The sequence below is a fragment of the Rhodnius prolixus genome, unplaced genomic scaffold (genome assembly GCF_049639745.1).
Source record: "Rhodnius prolixus isolate KJV_2025 unplaced genomic scaffold, Rpr scaffold_13, whole genome shotgun sequence".
Classification (NCBI taxonomy): Eukaryota; Metazoa; Arthropoda; class Insecta; order Hemiptera; family Reduviidae; genus Rhodnius; species Rhodnius prolixus.
Window position 1 is genome coordinate 4957062 of NW_027411583.1, and position 27977 is coordinate 4985038.

The 27977-nt window shown below is 30.1% G+C and overlaps 2 protein-coding genes and 6 long non-coding RNA genes across 17 annotated transcripts; 4 read left to right on the plus strand and 4 right to left on the minus strand.

The window, feature by feature from the left end:
- Positions 1 to 352: 352 nt before the first annotated feature.
- Positions 353 to 7711, minus strand: LOC141447977 (battenin-like). 5 transcript variants are annotated; one of them, XM_074115969.1, is made up of 3 exons: positions 7608 to 7711; positions 7321 to 7429; positions 353 to 3695 (listed from the first exon to the last, which is right to left on the minus strand). In XM_074115969.1, the coding sequence occupies exon 3, from the start codon at positions 3566 to 3568 to the stop codon at positions 2357 to 2359; it is 1212 nt and encodes a 403-aa protein (XP_073972070.1). In that variant the 5' UTR covers positions 3569 to 3695; positions 7321 to 7429; positions 7608 to 7711; the 3' UTR covers positions 353 to 2356. The 5 variants fall into 5 exon arrangements, with proteins under 5 accessions (XP_073972070.1, XP_073972069.1, XP_073972071.1 ...); XM_074115968.1 differs by having other exon boundaries at positions 7512 to 7673; XM_074115970.1 differs by lacking the exon at positions 7608 to 7711 and adding an exon at positions 7508 to 7535.
- Positions 7712 to 7817: 106 nt separating this feature from the next.
- LOC141447980 (small ribosomal subunit protein uS8A) lies at positions 7818 to 11348 on the plus strand. Of its 2 annotated transcripts, none has more exons than XM_074115976.1 (4): positions 7818 to 7974; positions 8292 to 8428; positions 9093 to 9258; positions 11217 to 11348. In XM_074115976.1, exons 2-4 carry the CDS (start codon positions 8296 to 8298, stop codon positions 11308 to 11310), a joined length of 393 nt encoding a protein of 130 aa, XP_073972077.1. In that variant the 5' UTR covers positions 7818 to 7974; positions 8292 to 8295; the 3' UTR covers positions 11311 to 11348. The 2 variants fall into 2 exon arrangements, with proteins under 2 accessions (XP_073972077.1, XP_073972078.1); XM_074115977.1 differs by having other exon boundaries at positions 7833 to 7974; positions 8295 to 8428.
- A 34-nt stretch (positions 11349 to 11382) lies between these two features.
- Positions 11383 to 12533, minus strand: LOC141447987 (uncharacterized). Its single transcript, XR_012454746.1, has 3 exons — positions 12174 to 12533; positions 11915 to 12074; positions 11383 to 11682 (listed from the first exon to the last, which is right to left on the minus strand). It is a non-coding gene; the product is annotated as an uncharacterized lncRNA (long non-coding RNA).
- Positions 12534 to 13875: 1342 nt separating this feature from the next.
- LOC141447985 (uncharacterized) lies at positions 13876 to 17485 on the plus strand. Of its 2 annotated transcripts, XR_012454745.1 has the most exons (4): positions 13876 to 14021; positions 15198 to 15325; positions 16244 to 16389; positions 17043 to 17485. It is a non-coding gene; the product is annotated as an uncharacterized lncRNA (long non-coding RNA). The 2 variants fall into 2 exon arrangements; XR_012454744.1 differs by having other exon boundaries at positions 16244 to 17485.
- Positions 17486 to 17995: 510 nt separating this feature from the next.
- Positions 17996 to 19390, minus strand: LOC141447983 (uncharacterized). Its single transcript, XR_012454742.1, has 4 exons — positions 19006 to 19390; positions 18843 to 18911; positions 18506 to 18629; positions 17996 to 18417 (listed from the first exon to the last, which is right to left on the minus strand). It is a non-coding gene; the product is annotated as an uncharacterized lncRNA (long non-coding RNA).
- An 89-nt stretch (positions 19391 to 19479) lies between these two features.
- On the plus strand, positions 19480 to 22513 carry LOC141447981 (uncharacterized). 2 transcript variants are annotated; one of them, XR_012454737.1, is made up of 4 exons: positions 19480 to 19720; positions 20519 to 20638; positions 20917 to 21552; positions 22213 to 22513. It is a non-coding gene; the product is annotated as an uncharacterized lncRNA (long non-coding RNA). The 2 variants fall into 2 exon arrangements; XR_012454738.1 differs by lacking the exon at positions 19480 to 19720 and adding an exon at positions 19728 to 20347.
- LOC141447982 (uncharacterized) lies at positions 22505 to 25541 on the minus strand. 3 transcript variants are annotated; one of them, XR_012454739.1, is made up of 3 exons: positions 25143 to 25526; positions 24146 to 24341; positions 22505 to 22946 (listed from the first exon to the last, which is right to left on the minus strand). It is a non-coding gene; the product is annotated as an uncharacterized lncRNA (long non-coding RNA). The 3 variants fall into 3 exon arrangements; XR_012454741.1 differs by lacking the exon at positions 22505 to 22946 and adding an exon at positions 23010 to 23330; XR_012454740.1 differs by lacking the exon at positions 22505 to 22946 and having other exon boundaries at positions 23010 to 24341; positions 25143 to 25541.
- A 41-nt stretch (positions 25542 to 25582) lies between these two features.
- On the plus strand, positions 25583 to 27299 carry LOC141447984 (uncharacterized). Its single transcript, XR_012454743.1, has 4 exons — positions 25583 to 25883; positions 26008 to 26213; positions 26480 to 26560; positions 26659 to 27299. It is a non-coding gene; the product is annotated as an uncharacterized lncRNA (long non-coding RNA).
- Positions 27300 to 27977: the final 678 nt, after the last annotated feature.

Sequence of the window (27977 nt, forward strand, 5' to 3'; positions counted from 1 at the left end):
CGTACTATGGAAAAATAGGTAAACTTTTAATTTACTTTTTTATAATGAAAAGCAGGCTCTACACCTTGTTCCAAATGAATGTTAATTTGAAGCTAGTTTTCAATGTTTAACGATACCTTGCTTGTAAATTATTTTTATTACCTCTTATACTATATTTAAATGGAAAGTTGCCTTACACTAGCGGATTCATCTTAATTGAGCCCAAGACAATTATTACTCTCAGTCCAATAGCTCCTACTTGTTCATGGAAGCGTTAATGACCAAACTCTCATCAATTTGAAGGAAGCAAAAGCATGGGTTTAAACCTCAGGAATACGATATAAATGAAACATCTATAAAATAGAAAAAGATGGAACTACAAAAAGTGTATATTTATATTAGAAAAATTCAGATTACATATAAAAAGATCTTTCATTTCTTGAAGAGCACAATCACAATCATTTTTCTTTAATTATTGCGAAGTATAAAATTATAATAAAGATTTCATTTATAAAAATAGTTGGATATGTATTCTGAGACATGTTTCATTAATTTTTGCTATTAGAGAAATAATCTATTAGAAAAAAAGGATTCTATCCAGTTAATTCTAATAATCTTAATAAAATGAGATTAACTTACCCTTAAATTACTGTAAATAATCGCTTCTTAAAAAGTATAAAATTAAAAAAGTAAAGTCATTATACTAATACAAAATATTGAATTATACATATTTTTTAAAATTCCATTAGAAAATAATAATATAAAAAAAGGGTCAAAAATAAGTACTGAGACATCTAACCACTTTCGCCTGATTTGTACTGTTAACTGGCCATATTTTACTACCATAAGCTTCTTTAAGTAAATAATTTAGTTGATATTAGGAACAGATAACTTATGTTTCTTAATTTTATTAATATTATTTTTAGGCGATTTTATGAGATGGACGTAGTGAATTATTTTCCTGAGTCCTTGTTCACTTCGTTATTATTTTTGAGATACTGGAATAATACAAAATAAAAAATTGTGATAATGCTAGACCGTTGATAACATCAAAAATCTAATCGTTTCTGATGCTCTTTTCAAGCCTGAATTTGCAACACTATTATTGCATTAAGCAAATGTATTCGAGTAAAAACAAAAATATTAAATTAAAAGATGAACTGTGAAATCTTAAGTAAAATCAGTGTTTCTTACGATAGTCCAACCTTATAACCATCACTAGAGGAGCTAAATCGACCACGGTTTTCTTGAGAGTCGAAGCCCTCAGAAGAAGAAAAAATCTGTTCACTTTCTGGGCGGAAATATATTTAAAAATGCAAAGGACTGCACTCCATACGATGTGCAAGTAGATGTCCAAAATCCCATAGAATATTTCATGGTCAGGTGGAAGAATGGCCCAACGAACACCAACTGAGGTCAGGTATCCTTAATGCCGTAAATGCGTTACACTTGTAAGATTTAACTTGTAAGTAATAGTCTGATGTTTTCAAAGATATCAACAAGTAAAAATTTTTACCATGGAATTAAACTGGTGTATTCTAAAAAATATATACCAACAACTAATATTCTAACAAGTTGAAACATTTTGAAATAAAACGTAATTGATTAATCAATGTAAATTTGGATCAATATTTTTAAATTATCTGTTTGTAACACCTAAATTTTGAATCAACAGCAAAATCTGCACAATGCTAGAATGAAATTTTAAATGAAAGCACATAATTGTACTCTTACCCAGGAGAACACCTGACTCTATCAGACCTACAGTCATTTGGCCCAAAGATGTCACAAGAAGTCAGAGTAGCGGAAGAAGCCCGGACTGTAACATACAGAATGACCGAGAGGTCACAACTGCAAGTAATTAATAAGTTATTAATTAAAAAGGAGAAGTTGGTTCGTTTCTTTAATAATATGTAACTACTTAAAATATTTCAAAACTAATTTAAACTATTAAACAATATAAGACATGAAAGAAAGTGAAATATCTAAAACTAAAAATTAGAAAATAAATCAACTGGTAATGTTAAACATTACGCTCACCAAAAATATATGTTGATACTTCTACTCTTTGGATAGAACTCACTAAATTACATAAATATTAAAATATATTTTGGAATTTATTGTATAAATCCAAATGCTAATGAATACTTTTTTTATTTTTGGCACAAATTTGGCAAGTTCAGTTTATTTTAACTTAATACTTTTTTCTTTTTTGTTTTTAATTGAATTAAAATTAAGCTTTAAAACTTTGTTATTAAGTAAAATTACGAATAATATATGAATATATATTTTTTTTATTATTATTTTCTTTTTCCATTAAAAGTGTTAAAAATGAACACATCCAATTACAAATAAATTTCGGGTAAGTATGGAGACTTTAATAGTAAGGTGATTTCAATTTGCACAATTGGTTATGAGACGGTATAGCAATAATGCCAGCAAGTGTAATCATAACTGCATCCCCGAATGAATTCATTGCCATTGAAAACTCTCTTTCAGCTGGGGCAATTTCACTGGCAATTCTTCTGTAAGTATTTACATAAGAGGCTCCACCTAGTAATCCTTCCCATAGTACAACCAACATTACTATTATTAAATATCTCATGTAACCATAGACCACTTCAAGTACTAACAATATTAAATTTAAGCCTTGTAATATGGCTAGTAGCCAAGTATTGTTAATTTTCACTAAATTCATTGAAGATCTAGAGATGAATACCCCTGTTTGATACAGTACTTGATACCATCTGTATTGGCTATGATGGTTCAAAAATGTTTGCGGAAAGTATAACAATTCAAATAGTCCTTGGTTAACAAAATATTCAAACAGGTATACTAAACCAAATGGAGCTGTATATACTACTATTAAATGTGGCAATAACGCCACTTTTTCCTTGAATGTATGCTTATCTTGTACTGTGGGTCGATCAACCTCTAAGTAACTTTCTTTTTTATTAATTTTTGGATGTTCCACTAAGCCCCAAAAACAAAATGCCATCGCTGCAGGTGACACTAACATACTAAGTAGAGTCGTGGTCGGTGATAAGCCAAGGTTAATCAAAGCGGCATAAGCAAAAGAACCAAAGAGTCCGGCAGCTCCTGTACCCGAAGACCAAGTAGAGATAACGTTCTTTGTTTTGAAAAAAACTGTGTACGCAAGTAAGGACGTTTCACCCAGACCTGATGATATTGAGGTCAGAATAACGCCTAATATAATCGACCATTTGTTCCACTTCAGTGCCACAAGTATAAATCCAAATGCTGAAGTAATTACAGTTGTAGCTACTCTTACATGTATGAAAAGTGGAAAAAATGGTGCCACTAATTTTATCAGAATTGATGGAAAGATGTCGGCTAATAATATGGCACCAGTACCGTATACATTACATTCTCTTTTATAAAATGCTTTAACTTTCTCTACAGAACCGTCGGTTTCATCAAATTCTCGCATTATATCATGCGCTGCACTCAACATAACCACATATCCAAAATTATTGCACAAACCAAACATCCAAAATGAAATCATGGTTTTTAAACCTTGCCATCGTTTAGGACGTTCTTGTGGTGTTTCTTGTCTTCGTTCTTCCATAACTTCAATTTTTTTAGTAGTGCTTATAATTTCGCAAGTTTCAATAAAAAGTCTATACTTCTCTTTTAGCGCAATAAGGATTGATTTTTATAACAGTAAAACTTCTTTATATCTTCATTTCAGGAAACTGCAAAATCAAAAAAAGTTTACTAGTACAACTTTTATCATTTTAAACATCTACTTATAAAACTTTTTACTAAGCTTTAAAGAAAAAGATCAATTAATTTCTAAGTTTTCATTAGTAGGTGGCATGTTTGACTTCGATAAATACCTATAGCACCTAGTACTTTTAGAACCATTTAAAAAGCTGTATTTATCTCTATGATTATAATTATTTTTGTGAATACCATTTTCTGTATAAGTGTGAGCATAAGAGATAATTGTGTTACAGAGAAAACTGTATCACTACAACAGTGAGAATATTAAGAGGAATTATGTTAACACAGAATTCTTGATTTGAGGTTATTTAATATCTTAAGGAGCGTTTTCTTTTCTCAGACAATTATCTTTATATTTGGACAGTGGAAACTCTTACGAAAAGAGAAATCTGTGAGCGGTAAGCTGCACTGCACTTGAACTCAGTTTAAAGTCCGATGCATTATGTAAGACAGATGGTTTCTGAACAAAAAATTGTTACCTTGTTTTAATGAAAACAATCCTGATCCAAAGCCAATGCACTTTATTCTACATACAATTACTTCATTAAAAAATATAAACCATTTGGAATATTTTAGAAATAAAAGATACAATTATTCATAAATGGAAACCAAAAATCAATTATAGTACGTTAATTATGCACTGGCAGTATTATTAACATGTTGAGGCAGAGATGTGTCTCCATCAGAAGTACCCATATTAGGCGCATGAAATACTTTTTTCACTATGTAGATTTTCCGATTTGATAAGCAGATAATGTAGCAGTAATCTTTATAGATAACTGAAACAATATTTTTATTATTTACAATTAAACCATTTAAATAGAGAACAAAATTAAAATTATATTGTAATAGGATTGTTTTGAGCACCTTGTGGTATCTGTCACTTGATTTTACAATTTACGGCATACATAAGCGAATTAAAAAATTACGCGTTTTTATGAAATTAAAAAATAAATTTAAACGCAGATTATTGGGGCAGAATAATTTAAATAATTTCCACAAGCAATAAATGACAAAAAAATTGTTTTCGCCTAATATGGCGGGGACTGATATTTTACCCTTACATTATAAAGAAATATTCACTCAAGTTTCTTCAATCATTTCCATTTTAGAGGGTGACACAAAGAGATAGCAGGAAGTGGGATTTAGAGTTTAGGTTGTTCTCCAGGATGCCAAGCTACTTTAATATTGGCTGTTGTAATGGCTTCTCGGGCCATCGTTGGGCATCTAGACTAGTCAAGTTCTTTATCTACGACCTATTATTACAACTTTTACCCGTGAGTGTTAATCAGACAACCTACGCCACTAATAGACCTCTTGGATCTATTGTGGTAACTTCAAGGAGGGCACCGATTCCAGTGTTAAGAGTTTAATTAAGAGTTTCTTGATCTCTCAGTCCAAACAAACAAATCACACTAGCATTATTCAAACTTTAAAATTTAGATAAGTTTAAAATGACATTGCCTATGAGCAGAAAATCATTCATTACTTCTGCGATACAAGCACTTGGCTATAGTTTATAAAACATCTTTGTAAGCGCAAAAAAAAAGAAGAAAAAAAGACAAAAACCACGACTACAGTCTGTGTCACAATGAATCTATTGCTTCAAAAAAGAAGTACGGACTTTTTGATCTCAAAGAATAGTAAATAAATTAAAAATATTAAAAGAGAAAAATTATAAAAATACTAAAAAAATGGCAGAGATAATAATTAGATTTAGGTAATGAAACTTCAGCAAGCTTGTTCTAAGTTCAATGAATGAATTTGTGAATGAGTTTTTACTAATGAATTTCGTGAATCTATCAAAGTTTCTTGAAGTCAAAAACTATAACTGTAACCAATTCATCGATATTTTAATTTGTGGAGTGCAAATACGTGGAAATAGATAATAACTAGTCAGTCTCTGTAAGTAAGTTTTTGACGATCAACCCTTATACAACTGTCCTACCGGACAGTTTTAACCCCTTAACGTGCACGCTCGAGTTAACTCGAGCGCGCTAAATTGGCCAAACTGTGCACACTCGAGATAATTCGAGCGGCGTTGTACTTTATGCTGCTTTATCTCAGCAATCCAAATTTAATTTCCATCGTGCATAAAATGTATGAAAAAAGCATTCTCAGATTTGAAACAATTACTGTAATTTAGATTTTACTTCCATCTAATGTCATTGAAAAACTATCCGAGAGTTGACGAAGTATATATTAAAATTTAAACCACCATATTGGGTACAATGCCAAAAGAGTGTTCTAAATGGAGTCACCTCAAATGCCTCAAAAGAACAATCAATTTAGAGAAATGTTCCCAAATATAATTTTTAATAGAAAAAAAGTCATACCACTGGTGGATAATTGGGCATGGTATACAAATACATCTAAGATATTGCTAAACAATTGGTAACTATTGCTATATAACTATTAAGATACACTGTTTTCTGATTTCTGCGATGTGGAAATTGTGAGATTTAATTTCAGACTGACAAGAGTTAAAAGAATTCTTTTACTTCAGCAATAGCTCTGAAAATATTGAAAGCTAGAATAATGGAGATGGAGGGCCAAAAATAAATACTAGATATAAATTGCTGATGTTCAGGTTTAAATTAGTCTGTTTTTTTTTTTTAATTTATTGTACAAAAATTTTATGGCTGCTTATACTGGGTAAAATATAAGTTTTTGTAAATTATATGTATTATAAATTCTCTGTAAAGTCAGACGTATCTTATGAAAATTTTTACAAAACTACACTCGTTGATTCCAATATACTGTCACTACAAGAAAATGTTTACTTTTTGAGGCAGCTGTATTTAAATGTAATAAGTTTCTGACCACTATTTATGCGCATTTAATTCTTATCCCTTAAATAACGACGAAGTGTTATTTTAATTAACAATGTTTCTGATCAAACGCTTTAAAATTAGTCTCTTTATATCTTATTCATTGTACAAAATTTTTGACTGTTTATAAACTAGTTAAAGCACAGTTACTAAAGTTAACGTAAAGAGAAGCCTTTGCTTTAAAGTTTTGGTACTTTTCCGTTAGCCGGGCGCAAATGTCGCCAATTGTGAACCAAACGCGAGCCAAGTCAACGGAAAAAAGTCGAAAACGTTCAACTATAAACAAATATTAATTAATAGTAAGCAAAACAAGATCAACTATAAACAAATATTAATGAATTGTAAAGAAAACAGTTTTACCCAATACTGTTTTTCGCTTGCGCCCGGCTAACGGAAAAGTACCAAAGTTTTTTTTGGCTTCAGCTTTTAGATAATTATTATCTCAACAGTTTTGAGTATTCTCATTTTGTAAAAATTTAAAGCTTGAAGAAACCTCGAGAGTTCTGTAAAAGATCTTAAAAGCGTTCACATCAGATTTTTTTTTTTGCTTACATGAAAAAGAAATATTCCTACCAATTTTTTTTTAAGCCTTTTCAAATAAAAATTACAACCACAATTAAGACGAAGCGTGAACCATGTTAGTGAAAAGGTCTGGGGAAACTCAATTGAATTTTCCCTGTGATACAAAGTTCCCAAATAAAATGCTCAATTACTTTTTATATAAATACGAAATGAATATTATAAAAAAAAAAATTCAAGTCACCTGATATCTTTTGATACGGTTCTTCGTCTTGTTTCAGTTTATCGCTCAATGAAATAAGGGTTGGCACAACATTAATTAAATGCTCTGCGTTTTCAAGATCCCCTCCAGACTGTGTATGAAAAAATACATTCATTTTAGCATATTAATAAATATTTCTTTAAATCACTAGCATTATTATAAAACTTACAGACATTATGGTAGTATCTTCATTGAGAACTAAATATCCTAGAAGATCTGGAATATTTTCCATACAATTCATTTAATAATAAGAAATTGAGATTAATTACCTTGGAATTCAATTAACAATTACTGGCTATTAACCAACTATGCTATGCACTTATTAAATGCTGGAAGGTTTCAATCTCAATTCCACTATGGATGTAATATTTTCAGTAAATAAAAAAATAAATAATTTTAATTTTAGAAACATCTTTTGTATTAATTAAATGTAATAAAGAATTTTTTTTAGAAATAAATAACAAAGACTATTTTTAAAGTATAAAATAGCAAATTGAGTCAAAAGTATACTATTTTTTGGGCAGTGGTACTTAGGTACTTGTACTTTCATGACTGCCATTCCAACTTCCTTTTGTTTTTAACTGTACATTTGTTACATTAAATGCTTAACGTGTGTGAGTAAATATCAAATCCCAGGTAATCCAATAATTTTGTGGTCTAAATTTGAAATCTTTATCTTTACTGTTATAATTTTACTTTATTAAGTGACTTTTTATTATTTTGAGCAACTTTCATTACATGTGGATGTAGTGTTTATGTTATTAACATAACCTATATTGCAACCGATTAATTTGTCTTATTTTCTACTCTTGTATTTTTTTTTGTTGATTCTATATATATAATATAAGAAAAACTACATACAGCGGTTATTCTAAATATTGAAACATAAAAATTGAAAATATTCTTCAGAAGTTATTGATTTTGAGGCTTGGTTTTATTACTTTATTGTTTAGCAGGATGGTGCGTATGAACGTTTTAAGCGATGCCCTCAAATCTATCAACAATGCTGAAAAGAGGGGTAAAAGGCAGGTTCTAATTAGACCCTGTTCAAAAGTTATAATCAAGTTTTTAACAGTAATGATGAAGAAAGGTAAGTGATTTCATTATATTTTGCTTTTTGTTATTAACATAAAACTAATCCAAATTAAATGGTATACTGGCACGGATATGCCCTAGTATGTCCCTCAATCCCTTCTTATCCCCAAAAACAGTATTCGAACTTAATTAGTTCACCCCTTGTTCTTCTACTAGTAAAACTTTTCATCACTTTCTCGACATGGTTTTCCCACTGTAGGTTTTGGAAGTTAAGAAAGAAACTTGGGTGGTTGAGGTGAATACACCTCATTTATTTATTTTTTTAATCTATCCATGAAATAGAAATAGCGGCTTAATATTCAACAAATGCGGGGTACTTTTGGTTTGGTTAGTTGGTCTTTGATCTTTTGAAGAACGCTTCGCCAGATAGCATTAATAAATTCGCTTAGCTCTAATACATTTTTCAGATCAGAACTAAGATACAGGAAACTTTCGTCCTCGACTTTACATAGAACCTGCTTATCTGGCGGCTGTAAACTTTGCATTGAGGTTTAATTGCATTAAGACGTGTCTCGGTTTCTAAAAAAAAAATATAGTAATAATTGAATTGTATGAAGTAGTATCTGAAATTCTTTTCCCTCCATAAGAAAATTAAAAGTGGCTACCTGACAACTTTTGCAATGGAATAGAACAATTAATGTTGATAATTTTTATTCTAGGTTACATAGGAGAATTTGAGATAGTCGATGATCATAGATCTGGTAAAATTGTAGTAAACCTCAATGGTAGGTTGAATAAATGTGGTGTCATATCCCCAAGATTTGACGTCCCTATTACACAAATTGAAAAATGGACAAATAACCTTCTACCTTCCAGACAATTTGGGTAAGTTATCTTACTTTTACATATTATTAATAATATCTGTAATATATCTAGTTTTTTGTAAGAGCATTTATTTTCAAATTTACCAAGTTAGTGAGGCCCATTGTGTCTAAGGCGCGGCTTTATGAACTTTTTAATAGTTTATTCCTTTTAAGGAATTAGTAAGCCACATCAGATCCTAATTGTTTTGTTAGAGAATCTGGTGTACTTGAATTACCTTCAAAGGCGACAAGATTAGTGAATCCCTAAACTATACTGAATTTGAATTCTGATTATTATTAAACCTGAGTAAATGGTTGCACTATTTTTCATTTTTTCTGTTTGATCTGCTACAGAAAAAATTCATTAATGAATTACAGCTGAAAATCTACTTCCCAAAATAGTGACTTTTTGTTCAGGACAAGACGTCCATTCTCAATTTCTTGTTTGAACATTTTTATTCTGAAATTGCCTTGAGCTGAAGGTTCTTTAATTTCTTTTTTAGTAGCACTTCTCAACCTTCCTTTCTTCATAAGTAATTTCAGTTAAGACAAAATAAGATTGTGATAAATGAAAAGAATAGTTCAGTTAATAAAATTCGGCAGACCGATCTCAGTCTCATAATCTTGATGACGTCGCTGTCTATGCTTCGTCCTGGAAATTGGACACGATAGTCAACAGGCTTACTAGGGCCATGTCATGTATGGACCGATTTTTTACCAAGTGGAAAATAAAAATTAACCCCTTAAAAACAGAGGCTATCCTTTTCACTAAGCGCAGGCCGATCTTGTATCGACATGTCCACTTCGGGGGACGGATTGTGCCGTGGGCTGCCACTATCAGGTACCTGGGTGAATTAATGGATCGCGGGCTGACTTTTACCCCCCACATAAAGGACAGAGTAAATAAAGGCAAGGCAGCCATTCGAGTGTCATTCCCGCTGTTCTGCAGGGACTCTAAACTGTCTCCAGAGAATAAACTCCTCCTGGACAAGGTAGTGGTCAGGCCCATGTTACTTTATGCTTGTCCCTCCTGGAGTCTGACGTGTCGATCCAATATCGCCTCGCTGCAAATAATCCAAAATAAATTCCTCAGGCTTGTGAAAACTTACAACCTCGCTACACCCGTATTATAGACTTACACTCTAACACCAACATGGACTAGGTAGAACACTACATCAAGTACTTCGCTACTGGTTTCTTCAGTAAGTGTGTATTAAGTCACAACCACCTATGCAGACAAATAGAGGACTATAGTTTGGACACGGTGCACGGGCACACAGGAGAGTTAAGGACTCCCTGAAGTAAAACTTTCCTTAGAGGCTGAGGGTTTTTCATTGTTTTTTTCCCCCATTACTTTTATTTTTTTTATTTTGTAACAATTTATGTAATTAGCTGGAGGTTATAGTATTTATACTGGAACTCCGATGTACATAAGTATGTATAAACTTTCAACTATTAAATAAAATGTTTCTTCTTCTTCTTCAGTCTCATAGGCATTTTTGCATATTTCTGTTTATGGCTATTATTTTTTAAAAAGGAATGCACTAGTAGAAGAGTTACGAATGTCTTCCAAGTTTAATGTTTAGTTTATTGGCCACTTTTTTCCATCTACGAAAATGGATGTCAAATCTACATTGCCCTACCCATTTTTCACAATCTATTTTCTTTAAAGTATGTAGTCCTGTCGTGATGATTCAGGTCTCCTATTCATTATAAACTTCACAGCTTTTCACTGGAAGAAGAAAGCATGAATTTGGCGAAACGTTTGTGAAAAGCAGTAACTTAGCTACCAACTCCCGACTTGTTAAACTTAGTAGCTAACTTTTATTAGTGGTTCTACTAATAAAATATTCAATAAAATTATTGTTGAAGGGAGATGCATATAATTTCGAAATAAAGGAAGCTTATTTATTTTTTTTATTATTCTATTTTCACTCAACGAATTTAAATATTTTATGCTTATATTTTTTTTGTTTTCAGATACGTTGTATTAACAACGAGTGGAGGGATTATGGACCATGAGGAAGCGAGGCGGAAACATCTTGGGGGAAAAATTTTAGGATTTTTCTTTTAATGTGAAAGAATAAAAAAAATAAATTTTTTATTTCGTTATATTCTTTCTCCTTATTTCTTGTGGCATGAATTTTTGTTTTTTTTTTAATGAGTAAAGATTATGAGACTGAATATGATTTAAAAACTACTAACAAGGCACAAATTGTCTTATTTCGAGAGTTCAAATTAGATGTAGTTTTTTGTCGTTGTCTCATACTGATTTTCGGCTTAGATGATTTCATTTCTTTAATTACATTCAAAATCTTCCAACTAATTTATCTTTTAAGCTTACCACTGTATGAATAATGTTGTGCATTCAAAAAGCAGTAAAGATTTATGTCTATAGATTTCTGGATGATGAAGTCAGCTAGTAATTCAGTTCAATTTGTATCCCCTTTAATAAAATTGAGATAATAACTTGTTAAGACTCAGACATGCGAGAATAATATAGCAAATAAGGGGTAAAATGTAGCAGTTTAAGAGAACTACTTTTTTAAGAGCAAGCATCCAGAGGCTAGCAGGTTTGTAAACACTTGTTTAGGAAATAAGCAAATTTTCCTACTGAAAAATATTATTTAATGGAATAAAGAAAACAATTTATACAGTATGAAGTAAAGACGACTCACCTGTTGATAGTTATGCTGTCACAAAATAGTACATTGCGTTTTTTGTACGCATATTTTAATTTTCAAAGTTTAAAACGAACTAAAGAACTACCGTATATCTGCCAGATTGTAAATTATATTTTTAGTAAAAACTCTGGGCTTTCTCATACTGTTTTATGGCCTTAAACAGAAACAATAATATTCTTTTTTACTTAAAAAAAAGGAAGCGCTCTTTCTAACTTAAAGTCTAGAAATTGATTAAAATTCATAATAATATTACCAAATAACATTTTTAAAAAACCTATATTGAAAGAACAAAAATAATTGAATCACTAAATAAGTTAAATGAAAAATAATATTGCCAAAAATTAAGGAACGAATGTAAACAAAAAAGAGCTCCTACGCCGGTTTGTATCCTAATACAAAACTTGATATTTTGACCATGTTTTAAGGTTGTTGAAGCTTTTTTCCAGTTTGGAGAGCACCCTGGTGGCGATTTTTATAAACCTAATGTAAACAATAACCTTTCTCTTTTGCTAATATTCAGTTCGTATTCGTAATTTAATGAACAATAATTTGCTACATTCTCTACTATTATGTTTTTTTCGATAGGATAATAGCAAACCGACTTTATTGTTATCTTACACGTCAAGTGCATATCTTGCTTGGGAAGCTACGATAATGAAGAATTCTGTAATGGCAAAAGTTTCCTGAAAGAAAGGTATTATTTATTATTATTAAAATGTTACTTACTTAGTAGGACATATCTAGAATTGGCATATCACAGACAAATCCACTTGTTCTAAAAGGATCTGTGGATTTTAACACAAACTTCGTTCGGTGTTGTTTTTTTTATAGCCCTCTTCGTAATCAGTTAATTAATCCTTCTATTGATCACCTGCAGAACTCCAATGATGTATTCAGCAGTAAATGTTACTAAGTAATTTTATGTCAGGGAAGGCCCGTCATGTTATAAAAGTTTGTGGATAGAAATAAGCCCCATTTAACTCAGGTTCCAACAAATAATATATGTATGTACCTGTTACATGTACAGCTATGAAATTAGCTAAATTGTTCCGCAATGGTTCATCTGGCCGTCTTCTTTTGACTTGGCACAGGTTTCTCTGGGTAGAATTATTTTTTCAGAGCCTCTGTGAAAGGAGAAACTATTGGCTTGTACCGTGTTTGTGCTTCAATCATTAGTTTGCGATATGATTCCATTGACTTACAAAATTGTGAGGTCTGATATGTGTCCCACATATTCTCTCAACGGAGAAGCATTTATTTATTTGTTATTCTATTAAAATGTGAGTAATTTTCTTCTGGAGTAGGTAATATTCTATGATAGATAGATGTTTATCGAGTTGATATAAAAGCCAAATCCGCTTTTAAAGTTTTAACACGTATTTCTCTCTAGTGTAAATATTCATACTTTTTTTTAGCTTTCGCCCGTGTTGGTGCATAGACTGGGTTTTGTCCTCTGAAAATAAATATAAATCAATTTTATATGGAGAGCTTACTTCGCAAGATAGAGATAATACAGATCGCTTTGGAATGGTTTAGAGTGGTAAGAAATTGTTATAGTATGTTGATTTGAGAATTAATGAAAAAATTTCAGTTAAAATTTGTCGTAATTTTGGATGTATGTGCCCTGATCATCCTTATTTGGTTAAACAAAGAAGAGAAATGGCCAAGCAGTATAAATTAATTTATGGAAAAAGTTCAAAGAATGGCTATATTTGTGCAAGAGTATATTCAGTGAGGGTATGAAGTAAAAAAAAAGTATTTAAATCATTTAAGTTCTTTTAATATACTTGAAGCTAATTGTTGAGAATCTTTCATCACAAAATTCATTGATAATTAAATTTAAGTTCTTCGTCATCTTTAATTTCTATTTTTTTTTTTTAGAGGTGCTACATATTGCTAACAAGTAGAACTAAATAATTTTAGTACAAATTGAATGGGTACCAAAAAAAAGAAGAAAGTGGAGTGATTTTGAGGACTGAATTTATATTTCGCAGAACTGTGAACAAATACTTATTTGAAATTTTTGTTTTACAACCAACCTGAATTGGCGATTAAAAAATATAAAATTCAGCTTGTTACGAAAATATTGCCAGCATTAGTCGTATGTTTTATTTATATTAATTATTGTAGAGTACTATTTACATTTTATGATTATGATTATTATTATTCATTATTTCTAAGGAAGATAGATTATTGCCAGTTTGTTTTACATTGTGTGTCCAATTTTACCAGTGAAACTCACGATACAAAACAAGTTACACTGCTAATAAGTATTGAAGGTGACCTAGTCCCTAGAAGAAAGTTTGACAAAACAACAAAGTTAATACAGAAAATGGCAATAAACTAATTTCTCTTTTTTTAATTATTACAGAAATATTATTATAGAATCTCCTGCGATACCCCAACTATATGTATCCGTCAGTTGATGTCACGAAGTAATTTTGTGATATAGGTGACAGCTAAGGTATTTAGAGAGGATAAAGATAGTTGGGAAACGAGCCACATTAGACTAAGTTTCCAAGTCGTTGACACTTCAAAATAATTACATAATAATGTGTAAAACCTATAAATTATGCTATACTCTAATAAATATTATAAATAAAATATAATATTTATACTTAACGGCAATAAAGTACGCGTAAACCTGCAGAATTAGATGAATTGCACTAGACTGATTCATCTGGCTATACTCTTGTTAGAGAAAATCTTCTCTAGGTGAAATATTGGCTTTATATAACATGTTTATTGCCTAAGGTGAATGCAAAAAGGACTGGTGGTAAAACCCAAGGATGTCAGAAAATAGGGAGGATTTTCTCTCTTACAGACCTAGAAGAATTATCACGTTTCTTTTGGCAGCAGATTCTTGGGCGTGGGAGGTGGTGGTCTAATTGGAACGGAACGAAAAGGAGCATAATTATTCATTGTATCCAAAATATAACTGTTGAATAGCATCACTTGATCGTCTATAGAAGTAGATTCCTGCAAATTAGACCAGTCACGTTCTGTAAATCTACTGTATAATTTCCAATCGAAAAATATTTTAAGTCTCTAATAATTAAACTTTTTCCATTTAAACACAAAACTTAAAAACTTTCCTGTAAGTACATGTAGGAAATATAGATGCTGTCAGAAGACACTACATTCATGTCCGTATTCTTTCACCTGATATAATGTGATTGTACTGGTGATAATATTGATGAAACAAATTTCCAAGTCCAAAGTTAAAACCTATCTTAGTATAATAATATTTTTGATGACCGTTGATCAATTATTTCAGAAAAGAAGAATCCAGGTCGGGAACAATGTGGAGCAGCTGAAGTGGCTAATGTATTGGCATGTAAAGACTGATGAGCAAACTGAGCTTCACCACCACCCATTTTCACCAAACGGACCTACCTAATTCATGTAAGATTGACCGCTATATTGATTGATGTTAAGTTTCAACCATGTCTCAGACATAGAAACAATATGTTAGAAATTTTCTTAATAACAATATGGAATCTTATGTGTAATCTATTAATTTTTTTTTCGTTTTTCCTGTATGATTTTCTCTGAACATATTTAAAGCAGTAGTATTTCCCACTTCTTCGTTCTTTATAGATGAAACTTCATTGTTTATCTAGTTAATTGTTATTATTATTAATAATTTAATATTAATAATAATAATGAATAATATTGCTGCGAAAGGTGTTGCAGGAGTAGAATCAATTCGTGCATTTCTTAACTCCCTATTACAGTAGCTTCTCATACAGGGCTTATTAATTTATTTAAAAATTGTCTATTCGTCAATAGAGAGACCAGCCTAGTTAAAATGAAATAAGAAGTTATAATTATCGCTGTACCTGAGTGCTGTTGGCGCTGCGCGTTAAAAGAACATTGCAGTTGCCATATTTTGTCATCAATTCTTATCAATAGTGTAGAAGCTACAAGGTCAAAAGTTCAAATAATAGATCCTCCAAAAATGAAAGAGATAAATGTATCCGTAGGTGTTAATTTATAAACATACTTAAGTATTATAAAATAAACAAATCGGTCTTTCTTCAAATAACTCATTATTAATTCAACAAAAAAGTTTCTAATTAACGCAAAAAACAAAATAACCTATTAACACTATGGCATGCAAAAACTAGCACTTAAAACTACATAAATTCAAAATGATAATGTACACGACTAAACTGTGTAAAAGCTACCAGCTAAGAGAGAGATAGTGCATCGGACTTTTACACTTTCCTTTTCGAATTCCGGCCACTTATGTGAGGAATGGTATTAAAATTCTATGAATGCTTCTTATCTCCAACATCAGTCCTTTACTATATGTTACAGATAATCCGAGACATTGAAATAGGATGTTGCTGAACATTCAGCTATCTAACATTGAAGGAAGGATTTAAGGTCAAATGACAGCCGTATAGTTCGGAGATTTTGTCGTCCCGGTATTATAAGGCAGCGTTTTTATAAAATGAGACGAGGTATTAAATTGCATACTAGTTTTTGTAGTTCCAGCAAGAGTGTTGCTACTGTTAGTGGTCGCGAACAGTGGACCATCTTAATTTTAAATGGATGAATTATATGATGTATGATTGCGACAATGATACGAAAAGCATAAAGGCTTATTTGTAAACTTTACGGGGAAGCTAAACTTTTGAGTACAGGACAATCTAAGAACGAGTTTGATAAGTTAAGCGGTTATTATAATACTAAGTACCATGAGGAGAATTTACAAGCTGGAACTTATCATTTTCTTGAAGATATTACTATTAATGTTCTATCTGGAACTGGGCAAAAAGTATTTGAGTACTTTTATAATAATAGTTATACTAAGAAAGGTATTACACAAACAGCTTTTACTATACCGATGGAATCCTAAGACTAATACTGTTGATGCTTCGGATTTATTAAATGATTCTAAGACATTTGGTGCTTTTTGTAATAAATTGAAAATTAAAAAGGCTCCGCCATTACTGTATATACGTCCCTATAAGTGGGGAAAAGAAAGATATAAATGTTCAAGACGGTACTCAAATGATTGCTTCTTATATTACATGTAGAGTTAGAGCTTGTTATAGATAGCTTATTTATGTTTAGTGGCCGTCTTTATAATGTAAATATTTGATTTTTGCAGATGGGCGCTAGAAGAATAAATATGTTTGAAAAGTTTAATGTTGTCTATTCATTGAAACTCTGGCCAGCCTACTTCCTTGAGGTTCTGTTTTGTATGAATCTTAATTACTACGCAAATAGACTTAAATTTGCATCATTCGTCGGTATAAATGAATTCCCATGGAATGACATAGTGGACATACTGGAATTGTTTCACGAGAATTTGTCGGGCAGGAATTATGTTAATAATAATACAGGAGTTGGTGACTGCGATGAAGTGTGATTTAGAGGCTGTATCCGATCACGAAGAGACTACCTCGTGAACATTCCTTAAGGGTACTGTAATTCTGCTAGAAAAACATTTCATCAGTTAAAGTTTATTGTTCAAAGGAGTTATCGTTTGTATTATTCTTATTATTGTAATATTCATGTTCTCTATTAAATAAATTTGGATAAATGTTGGTATTTTTTATATATTATATTCCACCTAAACCTTATCAAATTAAAAGTTTAAAAGACGTAAAGTGGTAAGTCAAATCGTACTTCAAATCTTGGAGCTAAATTAATTATATTACAAACATAAACTACTAGTTATCTTTTGCAAAAACTGAAACATTCATGCCGACATACCCAAGTACATCTGAGGATTGCAAATATTCTTCTAACTCACCATATCAAACCTTATTGAAACAGATTCACGTTAAAATTAATTAAGTTAATGTTTGGAACAAAATTTTAAAATTAAGGTAGCCTAATTTTATTTATTTCTATGTTCAACAATAATTTGTTTTCTTATAGATGAAGTTAGCATATTCAAAAGACTGTTATTATTATAATAATTAAAAAAAAATCATTTCATCAAGAGATAACATTATTAAAGTTTATTAACCATTGATTCCATGGTTAAATTGATGTGGTACTGTACATTTAATATAAAGTGCAGAAGTTTTAATGCTGATATTTGGTATTAATAAATTATTTTACTTAACAAGACTTTATTTACAAGAGATCCAAATAAATGGCTTACCTAAATACAGAGTTAGGAAGATATTTCTAATAACCATGCACAGTGCAATTGAATAGTAAGTGGCGGTCTCCAATATTTTTTGATTATGTAGAGCACATAATTGATACTTTTCAATTATTGCTAATTCTATTATTCTATTTAAACAGCACTACCTATGTTGGATCTTTAATCTTGACTTATCAATACTTGTCTTAAGTAACATCCCCACCTCAAGCTGTAGATTATTCAGTACTTCGTGTTTAGAGAAATTTAAAGCACAAAAGCGGTATCTTGCGACCAACGTATCTTGTTGAAACACTTGGAAGTCCTTACAGTTTACATACGAGATATCCCATATCCTCCTTTCTTCTCTAACTGTGGATGGATCAGTCTAAAGGAGAAAACATAAGTTTAGATTAATGATTTTCAACAAGATCGCTAAGGTAAAAGTAGAGGAAGACAGAGAAAAGGAAACTAACCTATAACGTTCCTTTGGAAAATTGTTACATACTTAGTACATTAATACGACAGTAGTTTTTTTTCGAATAAAATATGGCAATGAAGTCTGCAAAGTATTTTAACACTAAATTTTCACATTATTCTCTGAAAAATAGGAGTTAAAATTTTTAGCAGGAAAATATTTGTGATATTTGCAGGTAAAGAGTAAATGGGTAATGTCTCTAAACTTGTTTTAAATAAAATGAAATTACTCATAATTTTTTGAAAACCTAGACTAGTTTCTATTTTTAGAAAGACGTTTTAATCTAATTTCCCAACGTAATAAAGCTAAGTGATTCTTCAAAGTATTTAACTTACAAAGAGCAAGGGAGAGACTTAGAAATGCAGAATTATTTAAATTGACCAGTTCTTGCTTATGTTATTTTCCTGTAAAAACATACTTGCTCTTAAATAGGTATTTTAAATCACTTTTGCATAAGCCACAAGAACTTATCACTCTTAATCATATTGTGAAATTTACCTTGTGACTGCCAGTTTGTAAATTATTCTCTTAGTAAAACTCAGGGCTTTCTCATACCGTTTTAATTTGTTTCTAAAATTTGTAATTTCCAAATAGTTTTTAAGGAAATTGTGGCCTGTAACAGAAACATTTCATTCTTTATACACAAAAAATGATAAAAAAAAAAAAAAAAAAGGTAATGCTCCTCCTGACGCAGATTAAATAGAAAACAGGTTAAAATTCACAATAATGTTACTAAATAACATTTTTAAAAAACCTAAAGTTAAAAAACACAAATCATTTTATTTATATATACGTTAAATGAAAAATAAAATTGACAAAAACAAAAATACGAATGTAAACAGAAAAGAGCTCCTCCGCTGGTTTGTATCCTAATACAAAACTCGTAATTTTGACTATGTTTTAAGGATGTTGAAGCTTTTTTCCAATTTACAGAGCACTCCAGTGGCGATTTTTGGAAACTTAAATATAAATATTACCTTTTTTTTCAGTATTCAGTCCGCATTTTGTGGGGAGACAACTAGTTTGGGGTGAAATTTAATTTTTTTATGATTTCATAATTTTGATTCTCTGATAGAATGATAGCATAGTGACAACATTCCATAGTGATTCATCAGTTGCATATTTTTCTTTTAAAGCTACAGCAAATAAGAATTATGTTAATGGAAACGAATTCCTTGAAAAAAAAAAAAAAAAAAAGACTATTATTAAAAAAGTTAGTACTAATATTTTCTATTTCCTAAAGGATCTGTAAATTGTAACATTAACTTTCCTTTAGGGTTCAATTTTTGTTAGCTCAAATATTCTCTCAAATGGAGAAGCATTTATTTATTTGTTTTTCAATTAATATGTGAGTAATATTCTTCTTGCACTGCACGTGTTGTGTCAGTGTAAGGGGCTTGTCTGGCCAAAGATTTTACTTCTCTGGGAGGAAAAACCAAGTCCTGTGGGGCTTTACCCAGGAGTCGCTCTCCAGAATTAAGAGTCTGATTAAACGTGCAGGTCTGGAGGGCAAGCCCTAAAGTTGGGGAGCCACAATAGATCCAAAGAGGTCGCAGTGTGTAGGCCTTGGGCCGCCCTATTAGAATCTTATCTTAATAATATTCTTAGTTGAGTGCCTTGAGTGTGGTTCCTTTCTTTACCAGAAAAAATAAGTTTTCATGTTCTATTTTCCACCCATTGCTCTTAATTGAAACCCAATCTTTAGTTTACATATATCAATTAATTAATTGGTTAATAATTCTTTAGGTCCTGAAATAAAAGACCTTTTCGTCCGTAGCTTAAAATATATCAATTTTTTAGTTTCTTTTTCTGTTGGCATCATTCAATCAGGAACTTTTGAGTGAGTTTCTGATGTAGTTAACATCAGAAGTTAACAGAATCACATTCAGAATATGAATAAAGAAATAAATAAAAGGCACCAACGAACCCATAAATATTAATTAAAACAAAAAAATTCAGCTTATTTCTTGTGAATATCTAATTAATTTTTAAAATTATTTTCATTTCTGAGGAGTTCCACCTTTTGGTATCTCACTATTGATCAGCGGATTGGATGCTGGCGAACGGACTTGACTCCAGAGTGGTACATCAGAAAGAATTTAACCAATGGAAAAACATTTCTTGAAAGAAGGTTTATTTTATTTCTATTATTTGTGCTAATGGCAAATGTTTTATAGTATTCCGCACTTTTTTATTTTCACTCATAGTTGGCCACATTTTCTAATCTGATAATATACTCTTCTGTTATGTGACCCAAATATTCTCTCAACGGAGAAGCATTTATTTATTTGTTATTATATAATATTCTATGATAGATGTTTATGGAATTGATACAAAAGCCAAATCTGCTTTTAATGTTTTAACACATATTCCCCTGTAGCGTAAAAATTCACTAAATTTTTTTTTTAGCTTTCGCCCGTGTTTGTATAGACTGTTTTTGCCACTGTAAATAAATATAAATCAATACATATGAGATCGCATTGGAATGGTTTAGAGTGGTAAGAAATTGATACAATAATATGTTCGATTTGAGAATTATTGGAAGAATTTCAATTAATATTTATCATAATTTTGGATGTATGTTCCCTGATCATCCTTATTTGGTTAAAGAAGGAAGAAAAATGGCCAAGCAATATATAAATGAATTTATGGAAAAATTGTGCAAAGAATGGTTATATTTGTGCAAGAGTATATTCAGTGAGGGTATGAAGTAAAAAAAAAGTATTTAAATCATTTAAGTTCTTTTAATATTCTTGAAGCTAAATGTTGAGAATCTTTCATCACAAAATTCATTGATAAGTAAATTTAAGTTCTTCGTCATCTTTAATTTCAATTTTTTTTTTTTAGAGGTGCTACATTTGCTAACAAGTAGAACTAAATAATTTTAATACAAAGTGGAGTGATTTTGAGGACTGAATTTATATCTCGCCGAACTGTGAGCAAATACTTATTTGAAATTTTTGATTTTATTACAACCAACCTGAATTGGCGATTAAAAATTAAAATGAAATTCAGCTTGTTACGAAAATATTACCAACCTTAGTCGTATGTTTTATTTATATTAATTATTGTAGAGTACTATTTACATTTTATGACGATTATTATTCATTATTTCTAAGGAAAATAGATTATTGCCAGTTTGTTTTACATTGTGTGTCCAGATTAACGTGTTTATGAAGTTGATGTCAAAGCCAAATACGCCGCTCATGAAAGATCTGTGTATTCTGATACAAACTTCCTTAAGTGTTATATTTGTAAAAACGTTTTTTAAATTCCAATTGGCGACCGTGTTTGTATAAAGAATTTTTCTCCTGAAAATAAATATAAATATACGGAGAACAGTCTATTCGTCAGGTGGCAGTAACAAGCGATACTATTAGTATTGTTTACAGTGTTGAGAAGTGTTCAAAAAAATAACTCAAAAAACAACTTCAACAAATAAAATTGTCAAATGCAAAAAACTAGCAGATAAAATTTCCGAAAACTATAGTAAACAGTAAATATATTTTAAAAGACACGATGTGAACTGAGTAAAATCTACTTATTATTCTTATTATTGTAATATTCATGTTCGCTTCGGGACAGATAGTTCATCAGTCTGTTAAATTTCCTTGTCGAATCCCTACCACTTATGTAATCATGCGAGGAATTAATAGATTAATTCCTCTTATCCCCAATATCAAACAGTCCCTTACTGTGTTTCAGATATTCCGAGACATTGAAACTGGATGTTGCTGAACATTCAGCTGAACTATCACTGAAGGAAGGATTAAGGTCAAATGACATCCGATAATATAGAAGTTGGTGACTACGATGAAGTGGGATTTAGAGGACTGTATCCGATCACGAAGAGACTACCTCGTGAACATTCCTTAAGGGTACTGTAATTCTGCCAGAAAAACATTTCATCAGTTAAAGTTTATTGTTCAAAGGAGTTATCGTTTGTATTATTCTTATTATTGTAATATTCATGTTCTCTTTTAAATATATGGGTATTAATTGGGTATTTATTTCTTATATATTATATCCCACCTAAACCTAATCAAATTAAAAGTTTAGAAGACGTAAAGTGGTAAGTCAAATCGTACTTCAAATCTCAGAAAAAGAGGAGCTAAATTAATTGTATTACAAATATAAACTACTAGTTATCTTTTGCAAAAACTGAAACATTCATGCCGACATACCCAAATACATCTGAGGACTACAAACATTCTTCTAACTTATTATATCATATCTTATTGAAACAGATTCACATACGTGAAAATTAATTAAGTGTACATATGTATGGAAAAAAATTATAAATTTAAGATAGCCTAATTTTATTTGTTTCTATGTTCAACAATAATGTTTTGTGTTGTTTGTAACGAGAGAACACTGTCTGGAAGCCGGCAGTGTGCTGTAAAAGCTCTGGGCGCCAATGATCTCAGATGTTGACGTGCCTTAAATTAAAAAAAATAAATAAAATAATTTGTTTCTTCATCTTACTAGTTAAAGTTAGCTTGTTACAATGAAATAAAATATAATTTATTAAATATAAAGTAATATAATTTTAAAAAAACTACTTAATTTCATCAAGAGATAAATTATTAATGTATAAGAGCACTAAATAGTTACAAAATTTAATTTAAAAAAACATTTACAGAGCAACCAGCGATAAATTTTTATATAAGATAGTAATAATACAATCATTGGCTCCATGTTGAACCTCATCAGATATTGTACATTTAATATAATGTGCAGTAGTTTCAATGCCGATATTTGGAATTAATAAATTATTTTACTTTACAAGACTTATTTACAAGGGATCCACATAAATGGAGTACCTAAAAACAGAATTATGAAGATATTTCTTTCTAATAACCGTACACAGTGCAATTGACTAATAAGTGACAGTCTCTAATAGTTTTTCATGGCGTAGAGTACATAAATGATTACTTTTAACATCTATTCTATTCATTCAACCAGCACTGCCTACGTTGGCTCATTAATCTTGACCTTATCAGTAATTGACTTAAGTTGCAGATCATCTTAAACTTTGTACTTTAATAGAAATTTAAATCACAAGTACAATATCTTGTGACCAGGGATGGAAAATTTGTAAATAATTTCTCTAAAGAAATCTTTAGTGTACAAAGAAACGATCCCATATCATCCTTTCTTTCCAAATGAGGATAGGATCAATTCAAAAATAAATCCATAAAAAAAAATGAAAATAAAATTTTTACATTCAATATAAACTGCAGTAATTTTAATGCCAATATTTGAAATTAAACTCTTACTCAATTTAACTCAAGTTTAGATTAATGAGTTCTAATGAGATTCTTTAATATTTTATTATTAATATATTAAATATTTTAATGAGGTAATATGAAAAGAAAATACTGTACATTTTGGAAAAATGAACATCAGATATAAATTCAACTATATTAAAATATGGTAATAATGAGCAGCAAATATGTATTTTTTTTATTAAAATTTTTATGATGTTTTCTAAAATATTAGGAGTTAAATATCTTTGGCATTTAAAATAAGTTTCTGAGAAATAGAGAAACAATATTTAACTAACCAAATAGATTAGAGAGGAAAATATCTGCTAAATGCAAAACGATTACCTAAATAGAATATATTTTATGATTACCTTTTTTGAAATGTTAATTTTACGGTTTCTAAATGCTTTCAACCATCAATATGTTGGTAAAATCAGCCTTATCAAGTAAATTATTATCTAAAAATTGGTAATTTTTCTGTTATACTTGCTTTCTTCTTTCTCAAACCTCGTGGATCCAATCGTATCTTGAGAGCAACACCCTCGCCAGGAATGTCAATCTTCATTCCTAAGATTAGTAAGATTACATTAGTATTTTTGGTGTTTTAGAGAAAATAATTCAGATATTCGGAAGGAATGCATTAGCATATATTAATACTGATAAGGACTTTTACCTATTTTAACTACTTTTGTTTTGAAGTGTAAATGAGCTTTTTTTTAATGAACTTTAACTTAACTTTTTTGAAAATCTGTACCTATTAAAATCTTTTTAGAAAGTTATCTTAATTTGATTTTACAACTAAATAATTTTAAATGATTCTTTAAAGTATTCAAATTACAGAGAGTAAACAAGAGATATGGTCATTTTTTTTTTAAAATTTAAATTGAATGGTTCTAGCTTTTACTTTATTTTATAGTAAAAGAATTTTTCTTTTATCCTAATATGTTCAACATTTTATCTAAAAATAGGCTGAAATATCAGCAGAGCTTTACTTTCCTGAGAGGTCTCAAAGCAGGAATTTGTACATAGTTGCTTTCTGTTTCACTTCAATTACTTATGCTTTCAGTATTCTTAAAACTAATCTTTTACAAGCTACGAGCACACGACACTATTAATAATAAGGTGATACTTGAAAAGAGATTTCAATAAGAAAGTAATATAGTTTAAAGTCAAAAACACCATTTGCCTTAACCCCAAATTGAGCTGCATTCCCTTGAAAATTCAAAAAACCTAGACCATCTTTTAAACTTGTAAAAGCTAGAATCATTATATATGTCACTGTTGAAAAAATTAACTATTAAACAAACTATCTTTACTAAGCAAATTTCTATTTTCTGAGTTAAAAAAAAAAACTTAAGAATTACTTACCGTGATTGCCAGTTTGTAAATTATTCTATCAGTAAAACTATGTACTTTATCATAATTTTTATGAGATCTCTTTACAATTTATAACTTCCACATAGTGTTCAACAAGTCATTGGGTCCTGTAATGGAAACATTTTATTTTTCTTACCTAAAAAAAACTTAATTAAAAAGTGGGAAATCCTCTTTCTGAACTTAGTCTAGAAATTAATTAAATAAATTTAAAAATGAATTTAAGTCACTAATTTAGAAATAAAAAGCTTGCATTAATGCATGCAAAAAATTTTATAACTATAAATGAGTAAAATGAAAAAAGAAAAATAAATTAAAAAAGACGTGATGTAAACAAAAAAGAGCTCCTAGGCACATCTATCTCCTAATACAAAATTGAATATTTCGACATTGTTTAAGGTTGTAAAAGTTATTTTACAATTATCAGAGTGCTCTGGTGGCGATTTGTGTAAACGTAATGTAAACAATAACCTTTTATTATTTTTTGAAATCTTTTTGGTATTTAATGTAGCAAAATTTTGTTTTGGGCTATGATTTTATTTTTTATGATGTTTATTTTATTTTCAATTGAAATCTATTGATAATTGTGTAAGTGCGGGGCCTGATAATCGTTTATTGTTTCAAAAAATCTACATAAATGTCCCAGCAATATAAATTAATTTATGGAGAAAAGATTCCTACGCCTAAATTAGTACAAAGGATAGCTATAGATATGAAAGAATATAATCAACCAGGGTATGTAGTCAAAATTATTGAAATCATTAATTTGCGTTATTATTCAATATTCAGAATCGTACATTCATTGATCACTAAATTTTTGCTGGCACTTAGATTTTCTATTCATTGGAGCTTCTTACAGATCATTGTCCGATGATGGGCAGTGAGAACCTTTAAAGAGAGAACACTGTCTAGAGACCGGCAGTGCACTGAAAAAAGCTATGGGCGCGAACGTCCTCCGATGTTGGAGCGTCAAAAACAAAAAACAACAACAGTAAATTGAAGTGTTTCGTCACCTTGAAGTGTTCATTATTTTTAAGGATGCTACATATTTCTAATGAGTAAAACGTAAGTGATTAGTTTTGCAACCGTTCAGTTAAAACACTTTAGGACATAGAAGGGTAATTAAGCACTGAATTGCTCACCCAAATGTAAGCAACCTCTAGAAGTGTTAATATTATTACTAACCACTTTCCTCTGTGATGTGAAGATTATTACAAAAATTAGTCGTCAGCTTTATAAATAATTGTAGCTGTTTACCTCTTTTAGTGACTGATTATTAATCTTAGAAAAAGATAGTTTATTACCTTTTTAATTAATATTTTTTGTATTAGTTTTAGTGTCAATCTTTCCACCTTAGGAGTAGGTCATCTTCGGGTCTTATACTTATTAACAATTTTAACTGGCTTTAAATTGTGAGTTGATATTAAAGTTTACATACTCTATTTAATTAAAATAACAAATATCTGTTTATTTCTTGTAAATCCTCATTTTCTTATTGTTTTGATTTCAGAGAAATTCGTCTTTTTGGTGTTTCACTATTATTCTGCGGATAGGATGATGCCAAATCTTAGGATATTACAAAAATGGGAGGATTCTCCTACTAGACCTAGAAGAATCGTGTCATATTTTTTGGCTGCAGTTTCTGGGGATGCCCTCATTCCGTAATCTGATAATTAGCATTCTAACTGTAATGTAACTAAGAAAATCTCAGAAGAACAGCATTATTCATTTTTGTTCTGTGGAAATATGAATCAAATTCTTCTGGATTGAGTTTGGAAATATATGTCACAGTTAACATCGGTTCTGAATTATGTTAATAAATATTGTTCACTTAAAAGTCAGCAGATTTAATTGAATTTATGTGAAATCGATCCGTTTCAATTTCAATGATTAGAGTTTCAGTTTTGATGATCAGTTTCTTATTTTGTAGAATTAATTTGTAATTAAAGATGAAAATTGTGCACATTTTACGAGAATAAATGAGTATTGGGGAAATGTTTACATTTGTAGCAAGAAAGGACGTGGAAACGGTATTCTCGAGCTTACTCTCGTAAGGTTTAGAGCCCATTGAAAATAAATTCATAGTCTAAATACTATTGAAACTGTTATAAATACAGCTATTGCAAAATATAAAGAAATTTCGTCATTAGGTGCCACAAGATTGGAAATTTCTGTAATTTCGTAAATAAGTTTCTATCAGGTGCTGGGCAAAGCATAATAGATTTGGTTTTTGAAGATCAGAATATCACTGAGATAATTTCGGATAAGGGAATTTATATTATATCTGATAACTGAAATCATTGACTCTGCTGGCTCTCTTTAGGAGAACAAAATCGTAAATTAATATTCGGATTGATAAAAATATCAAATAGGACAATAACGAATGTTCAATTTTTGAATTCAGTTTAGGAGCTTCATATAATTGTGATTTCTATAAACTTGATATAAATGGGCTGTACGATAGGTTTGTTAGTGATATAAAATTATGTATAAATAATAATTAAATAGACGTAAATGTAAGGTACAGTAATGTTGAAGAAATTTGTATTAATAAAAAATAAACTCTGGTAATGTATGTAAATCTAATAGAGCAGAAATATGTAGATCAAGCAGGAAGCTTAAGAATAAGCTAGACCAGTGTTTAATAAGCTAGTGCTCTTCAAAATTATTTACTCTGCAGAGATTTTTATTGGCGAACTGTTAAAAAGAAACGTAATTTATTCGCTCCATATATATTATAGATTTTCAATATTTCGTTATAGTTAAGTATTGTGTGAAGCTATTAGATAAGTTACACCTTTTTCTGTTAGTAAATGTGCAATTATTTTC